The sequence below is a fragment of the Sturnira hondurensis genome, unplaced genomic scaffold (assembly GCF_014824575.4).
Source record: "Sturnira hondurensis isolate 20B ecotype Veracruz unplaced genomic scaffold, ASM1482457v3 Scaffold0004068, whole genome shotgun sequence".
Taxonomy (NCBI): domain Eukaryota; kingdom Metazoa; phylum Chordata; class Mammalia; order Chiroptera; family Phyllostomidae; genus Sturnira; species Sturnira hondurensis.
Genome location: NW_028076699.1, coordinates 5,396,023 through 5,420,945, shown reverse-complemented (window position 1 = coordinate 5,420,945; position 24,923 = coordinate 5,396,023). Strand labels below are relative to the sequence as shown.

Here is a 24,923-nt window from a genome sequence, read left to right as displayed (position 1 = left end):
CTAAGTTTGGGTCTCTAACACTTGTTACCATAACTGGTGCCCCGGACCAAGATTGGCAGGGATTTGTGAGCTACTGAGGACTCTTCCCTGCTGGGCCTCCTGCATCCAGTGGTGGGCAAGTCCACACAAGCCTGGATGTGCATCCTGGGGACACATTCACACTGACAGGTACGGCCGTGCAGCCTCATGCACGATCTGGACACACTGCCACATGCTCACACAAAGGCACACCTGTACCTAAATAAGCACTTGTCCCAGTATTGGTACACGTATTTACATGCACAAGCACCAGCATGTACAGGAATGGACTCTTTTAAATGCATTCATGTACACACACACATAAACTTTACACATACATGGCACACATACGCGTAAACATATACACATGTCTGAATACACCTGTCATTTGAAGCAGGGACTGGACTTGCAGGTGGGGCTTTGCCCGTAAATTCAGAGCATTGCTGCGTGATACCGATCCTAGCAATTACTGTCAGTGCCCGCCACAGACCACTGTCCTTTTGCCTTCCCTTCCTTTGGTGGCCATTAGTTTGGGGGAAGAGGTAGGTGTCTGAGATCTTGGTTGGTTCTCGCTTCCTCATTCCCCAAGGAGAAAGTTTGTTAGGGTCAGAACACGCAAGAGTCTTAATTCTCACCCTCCTGGGTCCTCTTGAGGACTGGGATAATGTCTGATTCCCTTCTATGACCCCAGGGTCCAGGAAATGTCAGTGAAAATGTGCTGAGTTGAACAGCATCTCTCAGGCCATTTCCAACAATAAATGATTCTAAGGAAATAGAGATTCTTTCGTCTTCCCTCCCTTTATTGCACACCTGCTGTCTATGCGCGGGGTGTGCTGGGAGTTCCGAGAGAAAACACACAGTCTGGCAGCTTACCTCGGAGCAGCGCTCTGGGAGAGTGGTCTTGGGAAGGGGGCACAGAAAGGCCGCCAGGCGAACAACGGGCGGCAGGGCCTCTGCATGGAGGCAGCTCACCCGGTGTGCACCAACCCATCCATCGGCCTCCCTGTCCCTTTGTTTCCATTCAGAAAACTCTCAGGGGGTTATTCTACCTGAATAAAACTTTCCTGGGCTTAGCCTTCCTGATGGGGCCATGCCCACCCTCGCGGGGCTCACCTCAAACACAGCTACCCCAAAAGGGTGGCTCAGGAAGTCAAGGGAGGAAATCAGCATCTTTCTGTTGCTTCCATTGAAGTCAATGCTGGACAGCTGGTGCAGTTTGGAGTCCACCCAGTACAAGCGCTGGTTCAGCAAGTCTTGGGGAGGAAAAGGGGGACAGGGGAGCCAGGCTGGGACCACAGCCCGGATCTCTGCTCCTCTGTACCTCCCCCCGCCCGCATCTCCAGGCCAGGCCTCAGATGGAGGCCATTCAGGGGCGCCATCAGGAAACACAGGCACTACAAGGGGGATGTAGAAACAAGACCCGGGGGCTCAGGACAGTGGTCAGGACCAGGTGCTGGAACAGCCCCCAGTCTCGGGAAGGCAGGGCTTACCCAGGGTGATTCCATTGGGCCACTCGATACTGTCTGACACCAGTGTCTGCCGGTCCGCACCATTGAGCCCAGACTTCTCAATCTTGGCCTGGTAGCCCCAGTCAGACCAGTACATGAACCTAAAAGAGAGAGGGACCCAACAGGGCTTCTTGTCGAGGACATGACTGGGGGTCTGGATCATAGGGGCTCACCGAGCCACTGACTAACATGCTTAGTAGGGCTGGGAAGTCCTCTGGAGCCCAGTGGAGCCATCAAACCTTAGAGTTAGCAGGTGCTTCAGCCTTCGCCTCATCTGAGTCTTGGGCAGCCTACACTCCCCGTGTCCACCTGGCCTCTGCTGGCTAGCCTGGGAGCCCATTTCCCACTTCCAGCAGCTCTGGCCAGAGTCCAGCAGGCCAGGGTGGGAGAGGCCCTGGCCACCCCTCTCTTGCTTCTCCAGTCTACAGAGGAGGAAGTGACCCAGGTGCCAGGGTCACACAGCTAGAACTGTCTAGGGCTCCTCTCCCTTTTTTTGTTGAACATTCATTGAGCGCTTACTATGTGCTGGGCACTGGACTGAATGGTTTCACCTCATGTACTTACATCAGGACTATGGAGGAAGTCAAAGGGAGGCAGATTTGGGAATATGAGAAAACAAACAGACCATAAAAAAAGTACTTTCTAACGGGCAGAACTGTCCCAAATGAAACAGGCCACAGTAGAGGGAACGGGCTCCTGTGTTTGGAAGTGCGGGAGCGGCCACCAGATGCCCACGTGCAGAAGCCTTTGCACGGACTTCCTGCCCCGGGCGCTCTGCCAGGCAGCCTCAGAGCCAGGCTGTGCTCTGAGATGCTCTCATTCTCTGGCAGGATGAGTGAGTGGCAGAGCCCAGGAGAAACCTGGCGACCAAAGCCCCAAGGACCCTTGGCTGGGGGTTAATGGGCTGAGGGGCCTGGGGCCTTCCAAAGCCCTAAGACAGCTTTTATGATGGACACATGAGGACTGAGTGCCTACAATCGGGGGATGGGAAGTTCTGGGCAAGGACACTCACCCTCGCAGGGGGTCAACAGCAATGGCTCGAGGTTCACTGAGGTCGTGGCTGAAAAGAGTGCAGCGGCGGCTGCCATCGACAGTGGCCACAGAGATGGTCTTGTTGCCCGAGTCTGTCCAGTAGATGTGCTTGTGGACCCAGTCCACCGCCAGGCCCTCTGGGGAGTGCAGCTGCTCGTCGATGAGGACCTCCTGCTCCGCCGGGTCGCTGGCCTTGTCCATGTAGGCGCTAGGAGCAACCAGAGTTGGCCATGGAGCAAGGGTCCTGCCCACACGGCCCTGTGGAGCTTCCTGTGCACCCTTCTCCTCTCTCCCCGCTCTGGGCCATGGCAGTGGGTTTTGGAGGAGCTCGGCTCATTTCTATTCAACACATCCGCAGGCCACTGGGGTAGGCGCATAGGCTTGAACTGGCCACAGCCTCTCGCCCAGCAGAGCTCAGTTTAATGGGGGACAGAAATTTATAGCCAGATGATTGCAGTATTATGTGAATATGGAAAGTATCAGGGGCTCTAGCAGCAGGGAAATGGGGACAACATCATCCCGCAGGGTTGCAGGAGGACTCGTCCACTGGGAACACAAAGAACAGAAAGCAGAGGGACAGCGTGTGCGAACACCAGAGGCGTGGAACGCTGACGAGGTGAGGTATGTTGTGGGTTGGTGGGCTGTGAGGCTGGAAGTGAGTGTGGGAAGGGGCCCATCGCCCGGACTCTGCGGGCCCTGCAGGGGAGCTGGGGTTCACCCTGGAGCAGGTAACTGAACAGGAAGAGGACGCGGTCAGACGGGCACGTTAGGTGGCCGTGGCACCTGTGGACTAGGAGACGGATCGGAGGGGAGGGAATGAAGGCGGGGAGACTGGTCGGGAGGCTGTTCACCGCACCCAGGTGGGAGATAAAGAGGGTCCGCAGGGAGTTGTGCCGGGGCAGCGGAGAGAAGGGGCTGAAAGCACAGTAGACACTCAGGGGGCAACATTAACGAGACTTTCTGTCTCCCAAACGCTGTTTTTCCCCAGGTTCCCTTCCCCCCAGTAACCTCTCTCTGGGCGGTTACTTCCACAGTGGCCGTTGCCGTCCACAACTCTGACTCCCCCATGCTGACAGCTCTCTTAAGCTCCAGACTATAAAGCCAACTGGCCCCTCTTGGTGTCCCTTAAACTCAAGGCATCCCAAACTCCTCCCCTCCCCCACCTCACCCCCCCTCGGCCAGAGGGGGGCTGCCCAGCCCGCCACTCGTTTCTCCTCCAGAGCTCCCACCTCCGAGCACAGCAGCATGGCCCACAAAACCTCCCTCCCAAGTCAGAACCTAAAACCCCCAAGAACGTGGGACTTCATCTGGGCTTCCCACACCCCATCTGTCACACAACTCCACCTCTTTCAGTGACGACTGCGGGGCAGGTACTGCTCGAGCTGTTCCCGTGTGTGTCCCTGTGAGCTGAGCACGGCTCCATGTGTCGGGGGTGGGGGGTGAGACGTTGAGTTGTCAGGGAGTAGCACTTGGCATATTTGCTTTTCCCCTATCCATCTATCCATCTGTCTGTCCGTCTGTCTACCCACCCGCCCATCCGTTCCGTCGTTCTTCCAACAGTCTCCCCAGGGCCTGGTCACTGGCAGGTCTGCTCAGTGGGTGGATCTCAAGACAAAGAAAGGCCATGGCTGCCCAAGGGGACAGGCTGGCGGTACTGAGAAAAACTTAGGGAGAGCTTCGTGTGTGAGGAGACTTCCCGAGAGCCACAGTCCCCTGATTGTGGTGTCACAGACCCAGTGAAGGGCTGGACGGGGGCATGTTTCCTTCAAGACTTTCCTGACCCCTCAGAGCGGGTCAGACGCCTCCTCTGGACTCCCCCTCATTATCCTCACGTGGACGTCACTGTGTTATGAGTGGAATCCTCTAGGCAGTCAGAGTCCACCCTGACTCCTCAGGAGCCAACTCACAGGCAGGTGAGCTGGTTTGGAAGTCCTCTCCAAAGCTGGGGACTTCTCCCTCTTTGCCCCCACTGCACGTTTCCTGTGTCTTGTGAGGCCCTCCTAGGCCGCCAGAAGTCGGCCGTGTGGAGCTCAAAGCTGCTTCCCCAGCAGAGCCCACAGCCTCGACCGGCGCCCCGCGGCTCAGGTCCCGGCAGTCCCACAGCCACTGTGACTCTGTTCTAGGGAATTCTAGGGGCAGACGGGGCTGAGAGGCCCCTCTTCCCCTCCCCCCNCCCCCCCCCCCCCCCCGCCCAAGGCCTGGGTGACCAGCACCTGCCGCCGCTCACCTGTAGATCTTGCGGTAAGAGAGGTCACACCAGTAGATGCGATTGGTGGCAACTTCGACGTCTAGCGCCACGACATTCTTGAGCATGGGGATGAGGCGCGAGTAGTCCCGCTTTACCAGGTCTATCCTCCGCACTTCGTGCCGGTTGGTGAAGATTAGGGATGGGCTTCTGCCAGCTGCCACGCAGGGAGGTTGAGAGAGAGAGAGAGGATCAGTGCAGCGGAGGGCTGGGGGGTGGAGACCACGGCCCTGTCACTGGTTTGCCAGGTGACGCCTCATTTTCCGGTAGAACAGAAGTGACGATCCCTACCTCACAGGTGAGAGGAGCAGGTGGAATAAAGGGTACAAAAAGCATGATGCAAAAGCACCACGCATAACAGAAGGATTTTTCCTCTTTTTATTACATAAACTACCCCCACCATCTTTTATGACTCCCCTGTTTCTCCTTAGGTTTGCACTGAAGACAGTGTGACCCCAGACTCCCCGTTCACCGGCCTCATCATTCACCCCTCTCAAGATTCCTGCCTCCAGGGTACCTGTCACTACCTGGCCAAGGCAGAACTCTGCTGCCTTGGGGCCTTTGCTCAGGTTGTCCCCTCTATCTAGAAGGCATTTCTCCGGAGCAGCTACCACGTCCCCTGCTTCGGGCTCCAGGGCAATAGTTCAAGAAGGGGCAAAACGAGCATGAAGCGTTCCAGAGAGACGAGTGAGGCCCCAGTATGGCGGCGACATCACAGCGGGGCTGAGACTCAAGGGAAGTGAGTCTTTAGTCTACGCAGCACGTATCTGGGGACACGGCAGAGGTTGGCAGGGGCCTGACCGCACGAGCCTGTGAGCTGGGTGGAGAGTTTGCACTTGACTCTGCAGCAATAGCAGGGGTAGGATGGGTGTCATGTATGACACAGATATGTATGTGCAAGGGGGACAACACACAACTGCCCATGTACCACAAAACCCATGCAGAGACTTCAGATTAGATTTTAGGAAGACCGTCAGCGACCTAGACATTCCTGGCCATACTGCCTGTGGGGGGACACTGAGCCACAGGCCTGTCCGGGCCCAGTGCTCAGCACAGGCTGTGAGCCCCAGCCTGTGTTCAGCTGCGGCAGGCCACTCTCGGGCACCCGCACTGTCCAGGGGGCAAGGCCGGTACCTGGAGCTGTCTGTGCCCCCCTCCTTGTCTTCCAGCTGGCACGTCTGCAGGCCACCTGGTTCCTGTCACTGTGCATCTGTGCCAGGCTAACATGTTCCCCAGGGGCTGGGTGGGACCAGCACTGAGCCACATGGGGCTGGGTGTGTGACCTGTGTGCAATGATGGAGACTATTTCAAAGGCAGGGTCGGGGTGGGAGGAAAAGCATGGTGCAGAGAGCACAGAAAAATGGGGGTCCGAGTGCCAGAAGGAGAAAGGGGGCGAGCTGGCTTCAAGGCCCAGCTGCGCCACTTGACAAGCAGTGTGGTTTTCTTCTTCCCAAAATGCGGGTGATGACACCTTACCTTCCTGAAGGCAGGAGCTGGGCTACAGGACAACTCCAGGTGGTTTAACTGAGGGCTGTGGCAGGAAGCCAGTGTGTTTATGCTTCCAGTTTTTGTTTAACTGCATTTTTTAATTCGGAGAGTGTATTTGTTAAAGCCAGGGACAGTATAATAAGGAGGGATACAAGGGACAACAGGAGAGCCCAGGCAGGGCTCTGTCAGGTCACTGGGAAGTCAAAGCAAAGGGGGCCTTGGAGACAGGGTCAGGGGATTAGCCTGGGAGGAGCTGCTGCTGCCCACCACTCCCTGGTTGCAAGCCTCCTGGGGTCCCTTAGAGTTTGGGAGATGCACGCCTGAAAGACAGGACCAGCAAGCACCTGGTCGCACTTCAGATGTTCACCTGCGGGGGTTTCGTGTCTACAGGGGCAGTTGTGTGCTGTTTCTATTATACGTATATAGTCCACGACGTATGTTGCCGGTTTCCCACGTGGGTATAAGAACAGACTGCGTGTTACATGTGATGTGCTTATGTGTGTATTGTATATTGTGCAGTCCGGGTGGTGTTTTGGGGGTTTACAGGCTGCATGCCAGTTATTGTGGCTGCTATAGTGTTACAACTTACACACACTGTGCATTGCATCTGTGCATCTGAACTCCAAGCTCGTGGACCCACCTGCCTACTGGATGTCTACTTTCTTAAACGTAACACGTCCAGGTCAACATAACACGTCCAGGTCAACCTAACAGTCCCCAAACCTGTTTTCTTCACCATCTCTCCCAGCTCCAGAAAGAGCAACCCTGTTTTTCCAGCTGCTTGGCAAAAAACCCTGGAACCATCTTTGACTCTCTCTTTTCTCTCACAACCCACATTTAACTCATAATTCAACCCTGTTGCTCCAAAATAAGTCCTGACTTTCAAAATTCATCCTGTCCTTCCACTTCTGGTATCCCCAGGCCACCAGCACCTCTCTTCTGGGTCATTGCCAAAACCTCTTAAATGGCTTCCCTGCTTCCTGCCTCGCTCCCTACAGTCTGCTCTCAACACAGCAGCCAGGGTAGCCACTTAAAAAATGTAGGACAGCCCACGTCCCTCCTCTCCTCAAACCCTCCAAGGCTCCCCCCGATCCAGAGTGGGCTCGAGAGTCAGCCCTCACAACGGTCTGCAAGACCTTTGCCACCTGCCCTCTCTGACTTATCTTCTGTTCTCCTGGCTCCAGCTGCACTGGCTCCTCACATGTTATTTGAAACCAGGCGTGCCCCTCCCTGAGGGCCTTAGCACTTCCGTTCCTTAGCCTGGTGCTGATCCTCACTGCTTCACCTCAGGTGTCACCTTCCCATAAAGGTGAGGGCTTCCCTGACCGCTCTGTCTAAAACTGTGACCCCTGCCCTCCCGGACTTCCCCCTTTCCTTCCCGGCCTTGTGTTTCTCCCTAACCCGTATTGCCATCTGCCATGCACTGTGTTTTATTTATTCATCTGCTTTCTTGTCCGTTTCACACACAGGGACCTAAGTCCCATGAGGGCGGACAAGGAGCTGTGCCTGTTGTGCCTGCTGCTGCATCCACACCTACAGCCACAGCAGGCGTCCCGGGTGCAGGACGGGGCAAAGGGAGTGAATTCAGTTGGCTGAACTGGCCCACGTTAGGTCTGCACACGCCGTGCTCTTTGTGTGGGCCGCCTGTGCTGTGTGTGGTCTGCACGGTCCAGTCTGTCTACATGTTGTGTGCTGTGCGACTGCAGTGTCCGTGGGCGGGACCGGTGCTCCACGCAGGGTCCACGAGGGTGGCACTGTGCAGCTCAGTGTGTGTGCGGTGTGGTGTCCACACTGAGCACTGCGTGTGCACAACCACTCCTCACGTACACAGGAGCACACTGCTTTCTGTGCCCCCTGAGCTTCTCCCCACCCCACCGTGGGGTGTCCATACCAACAGCCTTGCAGTTCTTGGTCAGCGTGTCCATCTCATACCCAGGGTGGCACTCGCACTTAAAGTAGCCCTTGTAATTGACACAGATTTGGCTGCAGGCGTCGGGGTCCTCGCACTCGTCCACGTCTGTGGGGAGGGGCAGAGGTCAGAAGGGTAGGAGGATCTGGCAGGAGGGTCTGCCTCTGCCTGGGGGTTAACCGGGGCGGGGGGGGGGGGGTCTCACCGCCACAGGTCTTCTGGTCCAGGAGCCGGTAGCCCGAGGGGCAGGAGCACTCAAAGCCGATCTTGAGGTCAGTGCAGATGTGGGAGCAGCCGCCATTGTTGTGCAGACACTCGTTCAGCCCTGGAAGGGACATGGGCTCCTGAGGGTCCCGGAGCCCAGCCTGGGGTGGGGGCCAGAGCTGAAGCAGAGACTCAGGGCGGCGGGACCCCCATAGAGCCGGGATGCTCTGTGGCCTTGATGAGCCTCAGCCTCCTTAACCAGGTGACTGGGCAAGAGATGGGTCAAAGAGGGGCAAGTCCTTGCTCCAGGACAGACACACAGACAAGGACAGAGTGGAACCAGAACTCAGGTCCTTTGCCTCCTAGGCCAGGGCTCTGTCCACTGCCAGGCTGAAGGCAGCTTGGCTGCTTAAGGTTTTTCCCTTCACAAACAAGTTTCTCCCAGCTCCTCCTTCCTCATGACCTCAGAGCTGAAGGATCCTGTTTGTACCACGTCTAACCTGCAAGCCGTCCCGGTGATCCCCTCCTGAAATGCCCTGCGTCCACATCTCTGGCCTCGGAAGCCTGCTCCTCTCCCTAGGCGGCTGGCTCCACCTGGAGCAAAGCTCCTCCTCACAGGGTCAGCCTCCCTGCAGTTTCTGCTCCTGCCCTCAGCTCTGCTGCGTGGGGTCGACCAGGGTCTACTGGCTCCTTCAGAACCTCCCGAAGCACTGACTTCTGACCCCACCAATCAGTACCTGTTTCTGGACATGCTCCATTTGCCCATGCCCCACTCTGGACAGAGGCCTGAGCCCGGCCACCACACGGGAGTCCAAACAGTCTTCTCGGATTAAGCTTGTGGTCACCTAAGGCTGCCAGGCCTTTCTCTGCACTGAGCGGTTGCTAAGTCGATTCTCTCCTCCCATTAACTACGATGGATTTTTTCACTTTCCCTCAGCACCTGTCTGTTCCTACACTTAGTCACAGGCCTGGTCCCCGGATCACCAATTGCTGGTAAAGGACGAAGGGATTCTAGGATGTCATCCAGTTCCCCTATCACCCACTCCCTCATCACCTTCTGGCAGGGGCCCAGTGGAGGCCAGAGAGGCCAGGACCAAGGCTCACCAAGTTTTCACAGCATCTTCTGAGCTTTAGAATCACAGAAGGTTAATTCTGCAAGCCAAGGGAGGGAGCTGCACCACCCCTCTGCCCCCCGGGCTCATGCATCGCCACTCCAGCCAAGCCGAGCGAGCTGAGCCGAGCCAGCCACGGCCATGCAAACAGCCAGTCTGAGCTGCCTACCCCAGGCCATGCACAGCGGCCAGTGCCCCACCTCCAGCCTGAGCCATGCTTAGGGAATGTTCCCCTTTACCCCTGGGCCTCCTCCTGTTTCCCTGGGATGCTGGCATAACTGAAAGAAGAAGACCAAAGCAATCTCATAATTTGGCGGGGCCTGGAGATGACTCAACCAGGCCCGGCCCTTCAAGGCCCAGCCCCGGAAGGCCCAGCCCCTTGGCACTGGCCGAGCCATGGTAGCTTCGGGATGCTCTCTGTGGGGCATCACCTCCAGAGGTCTTTGTGTCACTCTGAGCCCTCCCTGACTTACCCCATCCGTACTATTCCCTCAGTGCTGTCCATTCATCTGTTCACCCCTCACTCCCTGCCCTATTCACGCACCCACTCACTTCCTCCCTCTGCTATTGCAGGTAGCAGCGACTCAGCTCTCGTATTTACTGAGCACTGATGCAACAACAGGTGTAGGACGGCGGCTCGGGACGGGGCCAAGGGAGAGCACAGAGTCTTCCAGGGCTGAGGTGGTCAGGGAGAGAATGAGTGGTGGGTCCGGACCTGTCTTCCCATCAACCCTCCCCTGAAGGGCAGCACCGAGGCAGGGGCTGAAAGGGGGTCTCCAGGCCTTCCCAGTTCTATCTGGCCTGGAAGCGATTCTCCTGGGGGATCTATCTGCAGGGAAGGGAGGGACAGGTGGCCCAGAGAGGCCTGCCCAGCACGACGTCCCCTGGGGAAGGAAGGGGCAGTGTCACTTTCCCAGCACATGCGCCCGTCTGCATGCACACACACACCGGCTTACGTGCAGAGGCACAGACAGGCCCGTGGGCTCCACAGACATTCACGCGGACATGGGAGCACACACGGAGACATGTGATGCAATTCCCTTGCCTGACTCAGAGAAGGAGCCCTGGATGCAGATGCTGGCCTCTCGCCAGCACAGACACAGACACATGCGCACACACTTCTCTTTGGGGAGTCGTGCGAAAGACGAGAGAGAAGAGAGTTGAGTGGGTTAGTAGTCCCTGGCTGATTCCAAGTCTGGGCAAGGCAGGTGGGGCTGGGCTCAGTTGCTCCTGCTTTCCTGTCCTCTTTTCCACAGGTTCCTTCTAGGACTTCTCTGGGGTGTGAATCTGCCACCTGCAAGCTCAAGTGCAGGCTGGGCAACCTTCACCCAGCTACTACGCCTTTCAAAATCAATTTTAAAATCCTCAACAGGGGTAGAAACACGCCGTTCCTATGGCATTCCAGAGCATGAAGCTCCTCTGACTGCCCTGGAGGGGAGGTGCTGGGTGAAAACACGTCTACCAGGAAGGGAGGGAGGGTGGGCTTGGCCCGGGCTTTGTCCTCCTGGGAATTCCTTGTCCAAACCCTCGACCCCAGACAGGAACGTTCCTGGAGCCTGCACTGCATTTTCTGCATGTTCTCTGGGAGGCCCACCCCACCTACAGCCTGGGCTCTCCTGTTCTTCTCAGCCAGGAACCCGCCCTGCCAGCTCCAGCCACTGGGACGGCTGCCTCCCGCTCCTCACTCACGTCCAGCCTGTGAGTCTGGGTCCCAGGAAGTCCAAGCTCCTCGGGGCTCAGAATGACGCTACCCTCTGCTGCTGGTCCTGTCCTCCCCTTACCTGAGCCAGGTGGCCTTGGCATGTACCTCAGTGGGCCACCTGCCTGCTATTCCTACCTCTCCCTCCTGCAGGGAGGTGGAAGGCCTCAGAGGCCAGGGCCCTGGCTAGGTCAGCAGGGCAGAAATACTGAGTAAGAGAGAAGGTTCTGGAGTGAGCACACGCTCAGAGGTCTAATGTGAAAGGAGCAGAGGCTGGGTTTGTGATAGGAAGAATGATTTTTGAGCATCTGGGCTGGAAAGGAAAGGCCTTGTGTTTGCAGAAATGCGGAACGAGAGGCCCAAAGGCAAAGAGCTCTGTCAGAGGCCCCAGGACAGCACGAGAGTCCGGAGAGGGGGTCAGGGCAGAGGTGAGCTGAGGGGCAGGCGAGGGCGGGGCTCCGCCACAGGGAGGAGGCAGGGCGGGAGGGTTAGTCCAGTGGGTGGATGCAGACAGGTACTGTACCACACTCTTTCAGAGGCTCATCCGACCCGTCCCGGCAGTCCCTCCGAGAATCACACACTTTCCTGCTGTCCACGCACTCTCCACTCTTACACTGAAATCTGCGGGGTCCCTCACATGTCGGTTCTGTCAGGCCAGACAAGAGAGTGAACAGCGTCTGTGAGACCTTCAGCAGGGAGGGCTGGGCGGGCCCATGGGAGGTGAGCGGAGCTCCAGCCCCAGGGTTTCCAGAGGGTGGCCCAGGACAGACAGTGTCTGCAGGGCTAGAAGGAGCTCTACTCCCAGGAGGACAGGACCCCAGGGATGACCAGGATGCCCGAGCATCAGCCTGCTGGGCAGGACTGGGGTCTGTTTCTGATATGGTAGTACCAGGGCCCTGGGAGGGAAAAGCGGCAGCTCAACAGAGACCCTGGGGGCTGGACTGACCACCTCCTGAGGGAGACCTATGTGCCAGAGGCCTTGGAGAGGGGAGGCTGCCTCACTGCCCATTTCCCCAGAAGACCAGTGGGTCAGGGTCCTTGTTCCTGCCGGGGTGAGTGATGACTGGAAGAGCCACTTGTGAATTAAGGAGGCTCCCTGGGAAGGATGACTCAGCTCTGCCCAGTCTGGGAACTTGGAGACTTGGACGTGGACAAACCCTGGGGGCTGGACTTCCTGCAGTGCCCTTTCATGTCCCTGTAGGCTTCCTTCAGCTTTTGCAGAGCCCTTAAAAATCCAGTTCTGGTGCCACTAGGGCCCCAGGGAGGGGACTGGGGTGGTCTGGGGCAAGTGATGTTCTGGGGAATGATGCCCCTCAGGGACCAGGGGCAGGCAGCTTCCCACGCTGCTCTCTCTGCCCAAGTTTGGGGAGAGGTCAGGCTTCTCGTGGAGGATGCTGCCCCTCTGCCTCTGACCACACGCACCCTTTAGGCAGCCAGCTTCGTCGCTCCCGTCCAGACAGTCCTGCTCCTGGTTGCAGCGCTTGACTGAAGGGACACAGATCCCATCCCCACACTGGAATTCGTCCCCACTGCAGGTCCCCAGTGCTGCAAGGAGGAGCCAAGTAGACAGGGTCAGACCCAACATGGGATTGGAACAGCCCTCCTGCCCCCACCCCATATCCGCCCCTGGAAAGCAGTGGCTGAGCTTGGGAGTTCTCGAAGGACACCTGACCGAGGCACGTCCAGCATACATAGGGAGACTGAAGCTCAGAGAGGGGAAGGCCTCACCCAGGGCCACACAGCCCTCTGGCAGGCAGAGCCAGGACTCAAACTCAGGTCTCCTGTTTCTCCGTCTACTGCCTCTCCCCAGGGCCACCCCTCCTGAGAGGACATGTGGCCTTCTTTCTAGTCCCATCCTTTAATGATTTCATCCCTTTGGCAAACCCTTCCTGAGCACCCACTGTGTGCCCTGCTTGCCAGGCTTGGGAACCCAGAGACTGCTAAGAGCTTCCCCATCCTCTAGGACACGGTACCCACCCCCCTTACCAAACCGATCCTCGGCCTGTTGAGAACCGGGGCTGCAGGGCCGCACTACCACCTGAACTCCGCCTCTTGTTCACCCCCAACCCCCCACAACCTCGTCGGAAAAACTGTCTTCCGTGAAACCAGTCCTTGGTGCCAAAAAGGTTGGGGACCAATGCTCTAGGAGATCAAGGGTGCAGAGGCGGGTTGAGGAAATACAGAGGGTGGCATAACAGGGCGGAATATACTGTAAGAGAGGGCAGCTTGGGGACCTGCAGGAGCCCAGGGGGACAGACCCAGCCCATTTGGGAAGGTCGGAGGATTCTGGGAGGGTCCTCGAAGGATGAGCAGGCCCTGCAGGCAGGAGGGTGGCGCGAGTTCCTGGGTGTACCAAGGTCTCCCTAGGACGGAGCTAGAGGGTGATTGTCTGGGACTGAAAAGGGCAGGGGTGGGAGGTATGACAGCGAGGGCATCATCCAGGGACACAGGTACCGACGAAGACCTTCGACCTTTGTACTTAGACCTGAGCTCCGCAGCTTAGTAGCCACTTCACTTTCACCTGGCTTGGTCTCCGCCACAGTGAAACTGGGTAGCCCAGGCAGGAATGGAAAGGCAGGGGCCTCCGCCGCGGGGCAGGCGCTATGGAGGGGCGGGGCTTACGGCAGTCGGCCTCGTCAGACTTGTCCTTGCAGTCGCGGTCGCCGTCGCAGCGCCAGCCCAGGTGCACGCACTCGCCGCTGCGGCAGGGGAACTGGGCGGCGGCGCAGGCGGCCGGCGTGGACGTGGCCCTGGGGCCGGCGCGGCCGCAGAGCTCGGCCGCCTCGTCCGAGCCGTCCTCGCAGTCGAACTGGCGGTCGCAGACCCAGCGCTCGGGGATGCAGGCGCCGCCCTCGCCGCCGCAGCGGAACTCGCGGGGCCCGCAGGCCGGCCCAGCGCAGCCGCGCTCGTCGCTACCGTCGCCACAGTCGTCGTCGCCGTCGCACACGAACACGGCGGCCAGGCACGAGCGGTTGCCGCACTGGAACTCGTGCGGGGCGCACACTGCGCAGGACAGAGAGCCGGTCGGCCCGCCGGACCCCATCCCCAGCGACCCGGCCCGCAGGTCCGCTACAGGGGCCCGGGCCCTCACCTTTGGGCCAGAATAAGCCCCGCTGGGGGGCTGGATGGTGGACATGCCCTCGGGAACAGCAAACGGGGTATCTAATCCAGGTCCTGCCAGGGTCGTAGGGGGTGACCTTGGGCAACACACTCGCCCTCCCTGGGCCTCCCCAGCCTCACTGGGAGTGGGAATTCCTGTCCTGCTGCCAGGGAGAGGGTGGCACTAGGAGTCTCTAAAGCGACAAGTCGCCGCCTGTCTCAAAGGACTCTGAGATGTTCCTAGGAAATGAAATGTAACAGGACACTGACTCTTCCGGGAAGGGGGCCTGGGGCTGTTCCTGAACAGCACAGCTCAGGCTTCTCCCCACCCTCCCATTTCCCTGTACCTGCACCTACCACCTAAGTCAATCCCCTGGGCTGGCATCCACGGCCGCTGGCGTGGAGCCACCGCTCTGTCCCTTTACCTACTTCACTCCTGCACACACCCTGGTTTCAGCCACACTAGACCATTTGCACACGTTCCCACCTCTGGGCCTTGGCGCAACCTGTTCCATGTGCTGGTCCGCACCTCTAGCCAACCACTGTCTCTGTACTGTACACTGATGAGTTCCCGTCTGTGGAGGCCCAAAGTCTTCTTTCCGAACACACTTCATGCTCCCCTGCTTGGGAAGCCTCCCTCCACCTCAACTCTCCTGTCGAGCGGGTGCCTTCACATCACACTCAGGTATTTGGGTCTCATATCCTTCTCCATCAGCCTGGTGACCACAAATTACACTGCGTGGGGACTGGCTCTGCGATCAACCCCACGTTGTCCCCGGGGCCTGGCATCGAGCTCTCTGCAGTGGGTGGGTGGGTTGTGAATGAGTGCTGGACTAGGTCAGGCCAGGTCTGGGGCCCTTCCTTCTATTTTGACTCCTCTCAGCTTTCTGGTTTTCTCCCGGCCTACAAGGTATTTTCAGAGCAGCTGCCTCCTTACCTCCCTCTTCCCTTCATTCCTCACACAGAGGTCAAGAACAAGCCCTGGGGGCTAAGGGGCGAGGGGAGGTGGGGTGGGCAAGGCTGCGGCCCAAGGTAAGGTCGAGGTGACAGCACCAGACCTCTCCACGTGGGGGCGCCAAGAGGCTGTGTTTTTATTTTCTGACAGAAAAAATATTTTTTTCATGTTAAACAGAAAAAAAACGATGCCTTCAGTTTCAGAATGTAGGCAGCTCACGCCATGTGTTACTGACAGGTCTGTCAAGTGTATGACAAGCCCATGCGCTTTTCCCCTTCTGAGCTTTTGGGATGTTGAGGCATTGGTGGGAAAAGTACACAACCCTGTGTGATGTCTGCCCCTCAAGACTACGCTGACGCCTAGATTAGCTCCCCTCCTCCCTGACCAGACTCAGCTATACATGCCCAGAGAGGGAGGACTCACTGTGTTCGGAGGTCTGGAAGGAAGTGCTTCTTTCTGCTGAGTTCTCTGTGAAGTTCTTAAGCTGACGGCAACTTTAAGATCTATATTCTCGGGCCTGTGCCCAGAGACCCCGCTCACAGCATTCACAAATGTCATTAACTCTGAGCGTGGAGGAGGGGAGCACTGTTTGTCCTTTGCTTGGGTGGCTGGGAGCTGTCGCAGAGAAGCCCACTGAAACCTTCTAACACCCCTGTCTGCTGTAGTTAACAGGGAACTTTCCTGCTCCCATGTGCCCTGGCTGCACCTGTTCCCACCCCTGCACGAGTGGCCCATAGCTTTCACGACCGAGGAAGCACCTGGTTATGGGGGTGAGGAGGGGAGAGCATTCTTTCTCATTGGCGGTGAGGCCCCACAGAATTATCCAGCTGAAGTAAGGAGCTGATGCCATCCCCGGGGCTTGAAAACGGCTGGCCCCAGCCAGGGTCTGTCTGCACACCCAGCTGCTTCCTGCTTCAGACACATCCAAACTCCAGACTTAGAATCTTAAGAGTGCTGTGACTCAGAAGCCTCCAGAGGAGATGGCATTTTCCCTGGGCCAGGAAGGATGATGGGTAACTCGAAAATACAGAAGTTGGTGGAAGGAGTGAGGAGGAAGACAGTGCTGGGCAAGTGCCTGGCCAAAGCTCCGGGGTGACTGCGCATATCTCAGCCCAGCTTCAGAGCCTAGTTATCAACAGCCAGTCTGTCTCCCCATTGATTATGAGTTCCCAGGGGGAGGACGATGTAGGCTTTTCCAGAGCCTGGCTCAGGCCTTGCACACAGTAGGTGCCCATCAAATTAAAACGAGTGTGGCCCAGCCACGTTCCCCACTGGTCTAGGACCTGCTGGCCTGCTCTCTGGGATGGAGATAATCCTGTGCTTGAAGCTCAGTGATGTGGAACTGTCCCAGTGACCACCTCCATCTGTCCCTGCCGCGGCTGCTAGGAATGTCTTCTCCATTCTGTGCCATTTGCGCTCAAATCTGAGATTTCGGCAACAGTCCTTCACACCTCAGGAATCTGCCATCTTCTTCCCACTCCCATCCCCCACCTGCCCCTGACACCGCCAGTACCCGGCCCAGGCCGCCACCATGTCTTGCTATGGCCCCGTCTGTTCTCCTTGCCCTTGCTCAGAGATCAGTGGAGACATATGGAATGGATGAACAAATGTCAGGCATGGTAAAAACTCATTTGCTCTGCTGTCCAGACTTGAATTTGAATCTCAGGGCCTTTACTTAGGCTTGGGTACTTTTCCTCACTTGTCTGAGCCTCAGTTTCCTCACCCACAAGATGGGAATGATAATGGCTGCCTGTGAAGTGGTGGTGAGGATGAAAAAAGAAAATGTCTCCAAAGTGCCCGGCCACTCCTAGTGTCCTGATCAGCACCCTCTCCTCTCCACTGACCAGGCCCCTCCCCACCCCCGGCTGCCTGACCATGCTGGGCAGACCACGGGGGTCTGACCCCGACTCACAGGTGGCACAGCCAGCCTCGTCCGCTCCACTCTCGCAGTCCTTCTCCCCGTCGCAGCGCCATGAGGCGGGCACACACTTGTGGCTGGTGGGTCCACAGCTCAGCTTCTCTGCAGGACACACCTGTTTTGCTGTGGAGACAGACACGTGTGCATGGGTTGGCCAAGGAGGACACGGGGCATGATGCCAACCAGTCCTACTGCCTGGCTCCAGCCACCTGGCCCGAGGCTCTGGGAATCCATCAAAGCCTTCCTGTTCCCTGTGTCAAATTCCTTCATCTGATAAGCCTGTCTGCCCCTAAGACTTTCTGGATCCTCTAACTGACTCCACTGCTGCCTGGACTAGTTCCCTTTCCCGCCCACTTTGTTCCTGGCACTCAAGCCTCTTAGATCTGGTCAAACCCCCCCCCCCCCGCCCCCGCCTCACCAGCCCCACCTCCCACTCCTTTAAACCTCCCCTTTAAGCTCCAGCAACATGAAGTTGCCATGCCTTGCATGCGTGCATCTCTGTCACTTCCCAGCTGTGTGTCCTTGAGCGAGGCGTGCCCCATGTGGGCCTCGGTTTGCCTTCCAGATCAGTGATTCCAGGATCCAAACCTGTAGCTCTGAAGGGTTCAATGTGTCCCATGGCACAACCCACCCCTCCCCAAGTCGCTTTCCTGGCGATGGTGCGAGCCCACTGCTCAGCAGCTGAGGAGTGGCAGGGCCCCGTGGGACCACACAGCTATAATTACTGCAGCCACATCAGAGACTGACTCAATCAGGGGCCTGAAGCCCCAGGGCTGATACTCAATTTGGAAGAAAGAATGAGAACCCTGATCAGGACTGAGGATGGCTCTTGCCTGGAGCATCTCATGATGACCCATGTGACAGATCCCGCCAAGGCAGAGGCATCTGAGACCTTGGTGTCTGGCCCCCGACTTTCAGGGTGTGCAGGAGGCTGGAACACGATGGTCTCTGGGATGTGCCAGGCACAGTCTCAGTCTTCACGATGACTCGGCAGGGTGAGGATTATCTTAGGGTCTTTAGCATGGAGCCGGAGGGCATGGGCTCCGGAGGTTTGCTGCCTGGGTTCAAATCCTAGTTTGGTCAGTCACTGGCTATCTACCTTAGCCAACAATCCTTATCTCTCTGCCAATAGAGTGGGGACAAAACTATTGCTTACCTCATAGGATTGTTATGATGCCTAAGTTAATGTCTGGAGAGGACTTAGAACTCCCAGCCCAGTGGGGACGAGTGATACTTAATGCACAGCATACCAGATGAGGACTGCTTTGTTCTCTCAGCGGGCGTCTACTGCGGGCTGCCGTGCAGCAGATCCATTGGAAAGTCACACAGCGGCCGGTTAAGAACGGAGTGAGGACTCAGAGTCAGCTGTGTCTGATGCCCGAGCCTGGGCAGAGTCCTCCGCACCCGAAGGTGGTGTGTGACTGTTGCCTGACCCTCAGCTCTTCTCTGCGATCTCAGACCAGTTTACTCTCTTTCATAGCTTGGAGGATGGGGCATAAGGGATGGGGGAAAGGGCATAGACAAGATGTGTGGGGACAGGTGTCCGAGCCCAGGTCTCCAAACACTACTGTGCCGTGAGAGAGGAGTTCCTTAGACCCCGGTATGGACCCCAGAGTTTTCCCTAGGAACACATGTCATGAAACAGAAGGCAACCCATTGGGAATACGGGGTCCACAGGGTTCATTTTATGGAAATTTCCCTTAACAGACAACTGTTGGGTCAAGCCTGTGGTGGCCTTGGGGCTGCAATTCAGGGTGTTGAGGGGCCTGGGCGTCTGGAAGCGGGGCTCTCCCAGGGCCCCTCTGTCACCGCATGCTGCAGGCCCTCAGGAAGCACACCCCCTTCAGGGCCTACCAGAGCACCAGGGAGCCGAAGCTGGCCAGCATCTCCCATGTCCTGACCAAGGGGTGAGAGCGTGGGGCTGTTAGAAATGCGGGCTCCTGGGCCCCAGCTCATAGTAGACTGAAGGCGGACTTTCAGGGCAGAGCCCAGAAATCTCCATTTTAGCAACTCCCCACACGCCGGTGCTTCCCATGCACCTGCTTTGAGAACACCCGAGTTATCATTCTGCAAGTCCAAAAGATATGGGATACTTCGCCTCTTTGAAATCCACCCCTAGAGAAGTGATAGCGATGCTCTATACTTTTGCAAGCCCCCAAGAGAGCACTGGGATGGAGGGACAAGGGACCGGGTACCCCTGAGCCAGGCGTCAGGAAACAACCTCACAGGGGAGCTGGAAGTGAGTCATATTCACCGATCAACTCCAGGGCCTCCGGCTGCTCCACTCGAGCACTTGATGGCTGCCCACCTCACTCTCACCCTCGCCCTGCCAGGTGAACAGGCCCTGAAGGCTGTAAGTGAAAGCTCCAAGGGCACTGTTCATAAAGACGGTCACGCCAGTGATGCCCACGGAGTGAAGCAGGGGAGCAGTCCCTCATCCACGTTGCAGCCAAAGAGACTGAGGCTCAGAGACCAAGTACTAAAGTGGCCTCAAGATGCACAGCAGTGAGAGGCAGAGTCCAGGTTCCTCTGATCAGAGCCCCGCCCTTTCCATCAAGCCCCACCAATGGGTTCCTGTGAGTGAAGTGGCCCCGAACCAGCTCCAAACTCTGCCCCGAAGCTCAGGTGACTAAAGTGTCCTTGACCATCCATACTACCTGTGGGGGGTTGGTCCTGCAGACCCCACTGCAGCAGGCAGCCGCTTGAACTTTTAATGAATATTTATACAGTTAATTGCATAACCTTTCAGCAAGGACAATGATTAAACAATCCATCTGCTTCCTTTCTTTATAATTAATAAGACATTTGCTGTGTCCCTAAATAGACAGCTCTAATTACAGACTCTCAAGGATTCGGTAGTGCCTGACTCTAGCCCTCCTGCCCTCAAAGAGCAAAGGGACCGTCTTGGAACGCCAGGACTCGAGAGGCCTTGGAGGACACACCAAGGAGCAGCCATCAGAGGTCAGGAGACAGAGGCCAGGGAGGGGAAGGATCTGCTGAGGCTACTGGATGCTGGCTGTTCCGACCGCCAGGCTCCCCCGGAACCTCCCCGTCTCAGTTGTGACATAGCTCCTCCGCATGGCCAGAACAGGAGCCTTGCTCTCCAGGCTCCTGGGCCAGGCCTCTCTCTGCCTAGCCCTGGGAAGTGCAGTATCTCCCTAAGAAGTGGGTACGATCACTGCTTTCATTTTATGAATGAGAAGAACAAACCCTGGAGAGGGTGAGTCATTAGCTCAACACTTTACAGTGAGAGGCAGTGCTGGACCTCCATGCCAGGTCTTCACTCCAAATTCACTGCTTGACTTTTTGCACTTCACCACCGCAAGAGAAAAGGAGGCCCGGTGGGTCCCTACCCCTGCCCCCTGTGAGTCTCCCTGGGGGGGAGGGGAGGGGTGATTGAGAGGGGTCCTGGCAGAAGGAGCTCACGGGGCCTCTGCTCAGGCAAGCAGGGTCTGCAGGAGGGCGCCTGGCCGTCTGATGCCTGCTTTCAGGATGACCAATGCCAAATGCCCCAGGCAGCACGACCCAGGAGGTAGAGTGTGGGTTTTGAGTCAGACAGACCTGGGTCCAAACCTCATTACTAACAAGAAGCTCTTTCACAAGCTGCTTAACCTTTCTGCACCCTGGCTTTCCTCATCTGAAAACGGAACAACATAATCTTCTGGAGTCAGCCGGTGGTTTAAATGGGGGAACATCGGAAGATTCCTACTCTCAGAGCCTGGAACAAACTCAGAGCCCAGAAAACAAGAGTTGCCCTTGTTTTATTTCATAAATGCAAATGCAAAGGGCTGGGAGGGCCCTGGTGTCACTCCTGGGGATGTGCACTGTCAGGGCCCACAGGGCCCTCCAGGATCAGGCCCCACCCTGGACATGTGTGTCCAGGATCAGCCCCCACCCCAGATGTGCGTGTCTGCCTCTCCACATCTGTCTCTCTCTCTGACCCTCTCTGTCTTCTTCTCTGAGGGCAGATGCCCGAGGGAGGCCTTCCGCCTACTGTCCACGTGTGCCCAGGTTCTGAGGGGCAGGAGTGAGAAGCCTGCTATTTCAGACGTCAGGAATCCTGCAGAGCTGGCGAGGGTCTGGCTCGCTGGAGTGTCTGTAGGCATTGGTAAATTCCCAGAGCATCCTGCCCCAGAAATCCAAACCCATGGGTACTTTGTCTAATTCATAAGTTCACAAATTAATAAAAAGGGAAATGTCTGTTGAATAACAGAATGGAAGTGCTCCACAGCTGCTTACTGAACGAGCGGGTCCACAGTATTGGTCACACGAGGCTTAGGGGCAAATAACCTCTGAAGGGGTGCTGCCAGCTCCAAGGGGACCAGGGCTCAGGCAGTGCGGGGACTGTCAGTGTCTGGCCGATGCTGCCCCAGGAAGTGGGGCATGATACCATCCACCATGTGGAAGGGGCAATTGCACCAGCTCCTTCACACGGGGTCAGAAGCAGTACTGGGAGCTGGGTCAGCCCCTAGCCTGCTGGTGATCGCAGAAAATCTCTGGGCTCCCATGTCTTTCTCATGGAGGAAGGTGTGCTTGGTTACTCAGTGAGGTCCTCTTCCAGGGGAAAGGTTCTAAGGTTCACGAATAAAACCCCCTTTCAATAAGCAGCACCCATGATCGTAACTCTCACCTTGAACCACTCTCCCCACCGCTTCCTCTCCCAATAGATCCCTGAAGGTGGGTCAGCAGCCCCAATCAAGGGAACTATAATTAGAGGTGAAATGCTACCTTCATTAGGCAAATGTCCCAGGCTTTCCTACTACGTTGACTCCTGGCTACATTTGATGGGCACAGAATCCAGAACCGGAAGGAAAGGGAGCTGGGAGAAACCCTAGCCAGCCAGGGGTAGCTGACATGGTGGAGGAACAGGAGAATGGGGAGCTGTCCCCAAAACCCTTTCCCTCGTGATGCAACCCCCCTCACTTACACTATTCCCTGATTTAAAATTGCTGTATGTGAGGGAAAGGTAGTAATAAAATCAGCACTGCCGATTACTCCAGCACTGACACTGCATGCATTTTTTTCACTTGGTCCTCACATCCCCTGTAAGGCAGGTACCATTACCCCCATTTTAAAGATGAACAAGCTGAGGCCCAGAGGGATTGGGCAATTTGCCTCACAGGTTAGAGGGCCTGAACTCAAATACATCAAACACCACATCCTACTACACTTTACCACTGCCTATAATCTTTCTTTGGGGGCGGGGGGAGGGGCTCAATTCTGGGAGCTGGCACTGTCCCCAGAAACCTGGTAGGCTGTGAAGGTTGCTATGACAACAGCAATTAAATGGGCAGTGGGGTTGGCTGCGGGGGTTCCCATTCAGTCAGGAAGCCGTGAGCAAGCCAGCTTACTAGGTCCTGCTGCCCCCAGTTCTGCCTGACCCTCGAGCTCCCACCCTGGCCATCCCCACCCATAGGCCTTGTGTCCCAGCTGGGCACAGGCAAGGGAGAAAGAGGGTCCCAGAATCCTAAGAGTCTAGGAATCTTAGAATCATGGTCTTTAGAATTCCAGAATGTTAGAAACCAAGGCCCAGAGAGGGGCAGAAAAGTAGGCAGGACCTCATAGCATATCACTGGGAGAGCCCAGAAAACTGGGCCTCCTGAATCCCAGGGCACAGCCTTCACTGCGCTCCCATGGGGTGCTCTCTCATGCCTCAGAGAGCCTGTGGAGCCTGTTGTCACGGAAGGCAGACAAATTTTCTAGGCCTCCAGTTACTCAGCTGTCAAATAGCAGTGCCTCGGAGCTGGGTCCAAAGCAGGCTGGGAGGCAGGAGGGGTGAGACCAGAGGGCCTCAACATGGCTGAGGATGGGAAGGCAGCAAGTGCTAGATGGGCGCAAGGGACAAAGACAAGGAAACCTGGGGCAAGGCAGGATGAGGGAGAGGGGCAGGCAGCAAAGGGAGTCAGCCGCAGAGAGCAGGAGTGGACAGGGCCTGGTGGGAGGGAAGAGGGGAGGAGAAAAATGAAAAGCGACATCAAACACAAAGGGACGTGTGGGAAGCAGGGAGCAAAGCTCTCAGGCAGCAAGAGGATGGGATAATAACAGTGATGAGGCTCCCTCTCCTCCCCTGCTGCCCACAGTGTCCAGGGTAACAGCTGGAGTGAGGGCTGGATGGCCCAGCTGATGAGTGTGATGGAGAAGGAGCCCCCTGTGGCCACAGCCCACCTCCCCAAACACCCACGACAGTGCCGCTGGTTAGCTAGCTGGGTAGCCTTAGGCAAGTGGATGAACCTGTCCCAGCCCGTTTTCTTCTCTCTAAATGAGGATCCAGTTCCCCTTCCAAGGTTGTCAGGAGGATGAGAGTCACAGTGGGTGTGTCCAGGCTTTGTTCCTTTTAAAGCTCAGGACAATCCAGGCACCTCTAGGACAACACTGGGTGTGGCTCCCTGGTGGGGTGAGCAAAGGATGGGGCCTGGGGCAAGGCAGGGAAGGCTGGGGCTGCAGTGCCTGGAAACGAGGGGCCTGTCCCAGGCAGGGGTGGCTCTTCCTCCCCCTCCCTCCCTCTCACTGGGAGACTGGTAGCTCTGTTGCTAGGAGACAAGGAAACCCAGTTTTCATTAGCTGCAGCCCTAGATGGGACTAGATGGGACATGGGGACTCCATTGTCCCTGCCCCTGTCTCTGGGGCAACTGTGACCCCTAATGAGGAGCCAGGCAGGTCTCCCCCAGCCCCACCACCCTCCATGTGCTGCATCACCCCCACCCCCCCAGCCTTTTGTCTCAGGCTCACTCTGCTGAAACTGCCTCCAGGACCACTGGGTCCTTCCCCACCCCCTTCTCATCTCCTTTTTAATTTAACAAATGTCACAGAACGACCTGCCTGGTGTAAGTTTGCTTTGAGGATTAGGGCCTGGAAAAGAAATCCCTGGAGAGACAAAGCCCGAACTGTGGGAGGCAGGCCTGGGGCTCAGCTCTGGCCTTCCACCTCACCCCTGGCTGCCTTGCTGCCTCCCACCTCACACCCAGTGTGCCCTGCAGGCCGGGGAGAAACTGGGGCCTCAAAGTCCTGGCTAAGGAGCCTTGGGCCAGTCACCCAACCTCTTCAAGCCTTGGTGCCTTCCTTTGCAAAATTCAGAAAGTGACAGGACCTGCCTCATGTGGCTGTAGTAAGGATACATGAATTAATGTCTACAGATAGCTTAGCACAGTGCCTGCTCCACAGTACAGGCTTCACAAGCACCAGGTCTCATTAGTACTATCAGAATCATGAGCCCTCGCTGGCATGGCTCAGTGGATTGAGTGCCGGCCTGCAAATCAAAGGGTTGTTGGTTCAATTCCCAGTCTAGGGCACATGTTAGGGTTGCGGGGCAGGTCCCCAGCAGCGGGCACTCAAGAGGCAACCTCACATTGATGTTCCTCTCCCTCTCTTTCTCCCTCCCTTCCCCTCTCTAAAATAAATCTTTTAAAAAAGAAAAGAATTTTGATTAGAGTCCTTTGGTGGGGAAGGCCAAGGGGAGGCCCAGAGGACATGCCATGGCTACTCCTGGGCAGAAGGCTCAGAGGGGCGGCCCCCAGTTCCTGGCACGACAGGAGCAGGCCCAGAGTGCGAGGGGATGAAGAGAGCCCCGAAGCAGGCCCAGAGACACCAGCCACCGGATTCACCTGCTGTTTGCCAGGGGCCCCCGACGACAATGCAGTGCAGAGTGCATCTGGGCTGTGTTTGATGGATGGCCTCCCACACTCCCGACAGGAAAGACTGATGAGGAAACCGGCCCGAGGCAAGGCCCCACCCCCAGC

General features: G+C 57.1%; 1 protein-coding gene across 10 annotated transcripts in view; it reads right to left on the bottom strand.

Annotated features, from left to right (window-relative positions):
• LRP8 (LDL receptor related protein 8) overlaps window positions 1–24,923 on the bottom strand; it is a 73,637-nt gene that overhangs the window by 14,040 nt on the left and 34,674 nt on the right. For 3 of the 10 annotated variants that reach the window (XM_037043231.1, XM_037043227.1, XM_037043230.1), the window contains exons 4-13: window positions 17,182–17,310; window positions 13,838–14,218; window positions 12,638–12,760; window positions 11,739–11,861; window positions 8,406–8,525; window positions 8,183–8,308; window positions 4,786–4,960; window positions 2,539–2,766; window positions 1,509–1,627; window positions 1,132–1,271 (exon numbers count right to left, since the gene is read on the bottom strand). In XM_037043231.1, the coding sequence (XP_036899126.1) occupies window positions 1,132–1,271; window positions 1,509–1,627; window positions 2,539–2,766; window positions 4,786–4,960; window positions 8,183–8,308; window positions 8,406–8,525; window positions 11,739–11,861; window positions 12,638–12,760; window positions 13,838–14,218; window positions 17,182–17,310 (1,664 nt within the window). Of the gene's footprint in view, window positions 1–1,131; window positions 1,272–1,508; window positions 1,628–2,538; window positions 2,767–4,785; window positions 4,961–8,182; window positions 8,309–8,405; window positions 8,526–9,755; window positions 9,795–11,738; window positions 11,862–12,637; window positions 12,761–13,837; window positions 14,219–17,181; window positions 17,311–24,923 lie in introns of all 10 variants that reach the window. The other 7 variants (XM_037043229.1, XM_037043233.1, XM_037043235.1 and 4 more) reach the window with 5 other exon arrangements.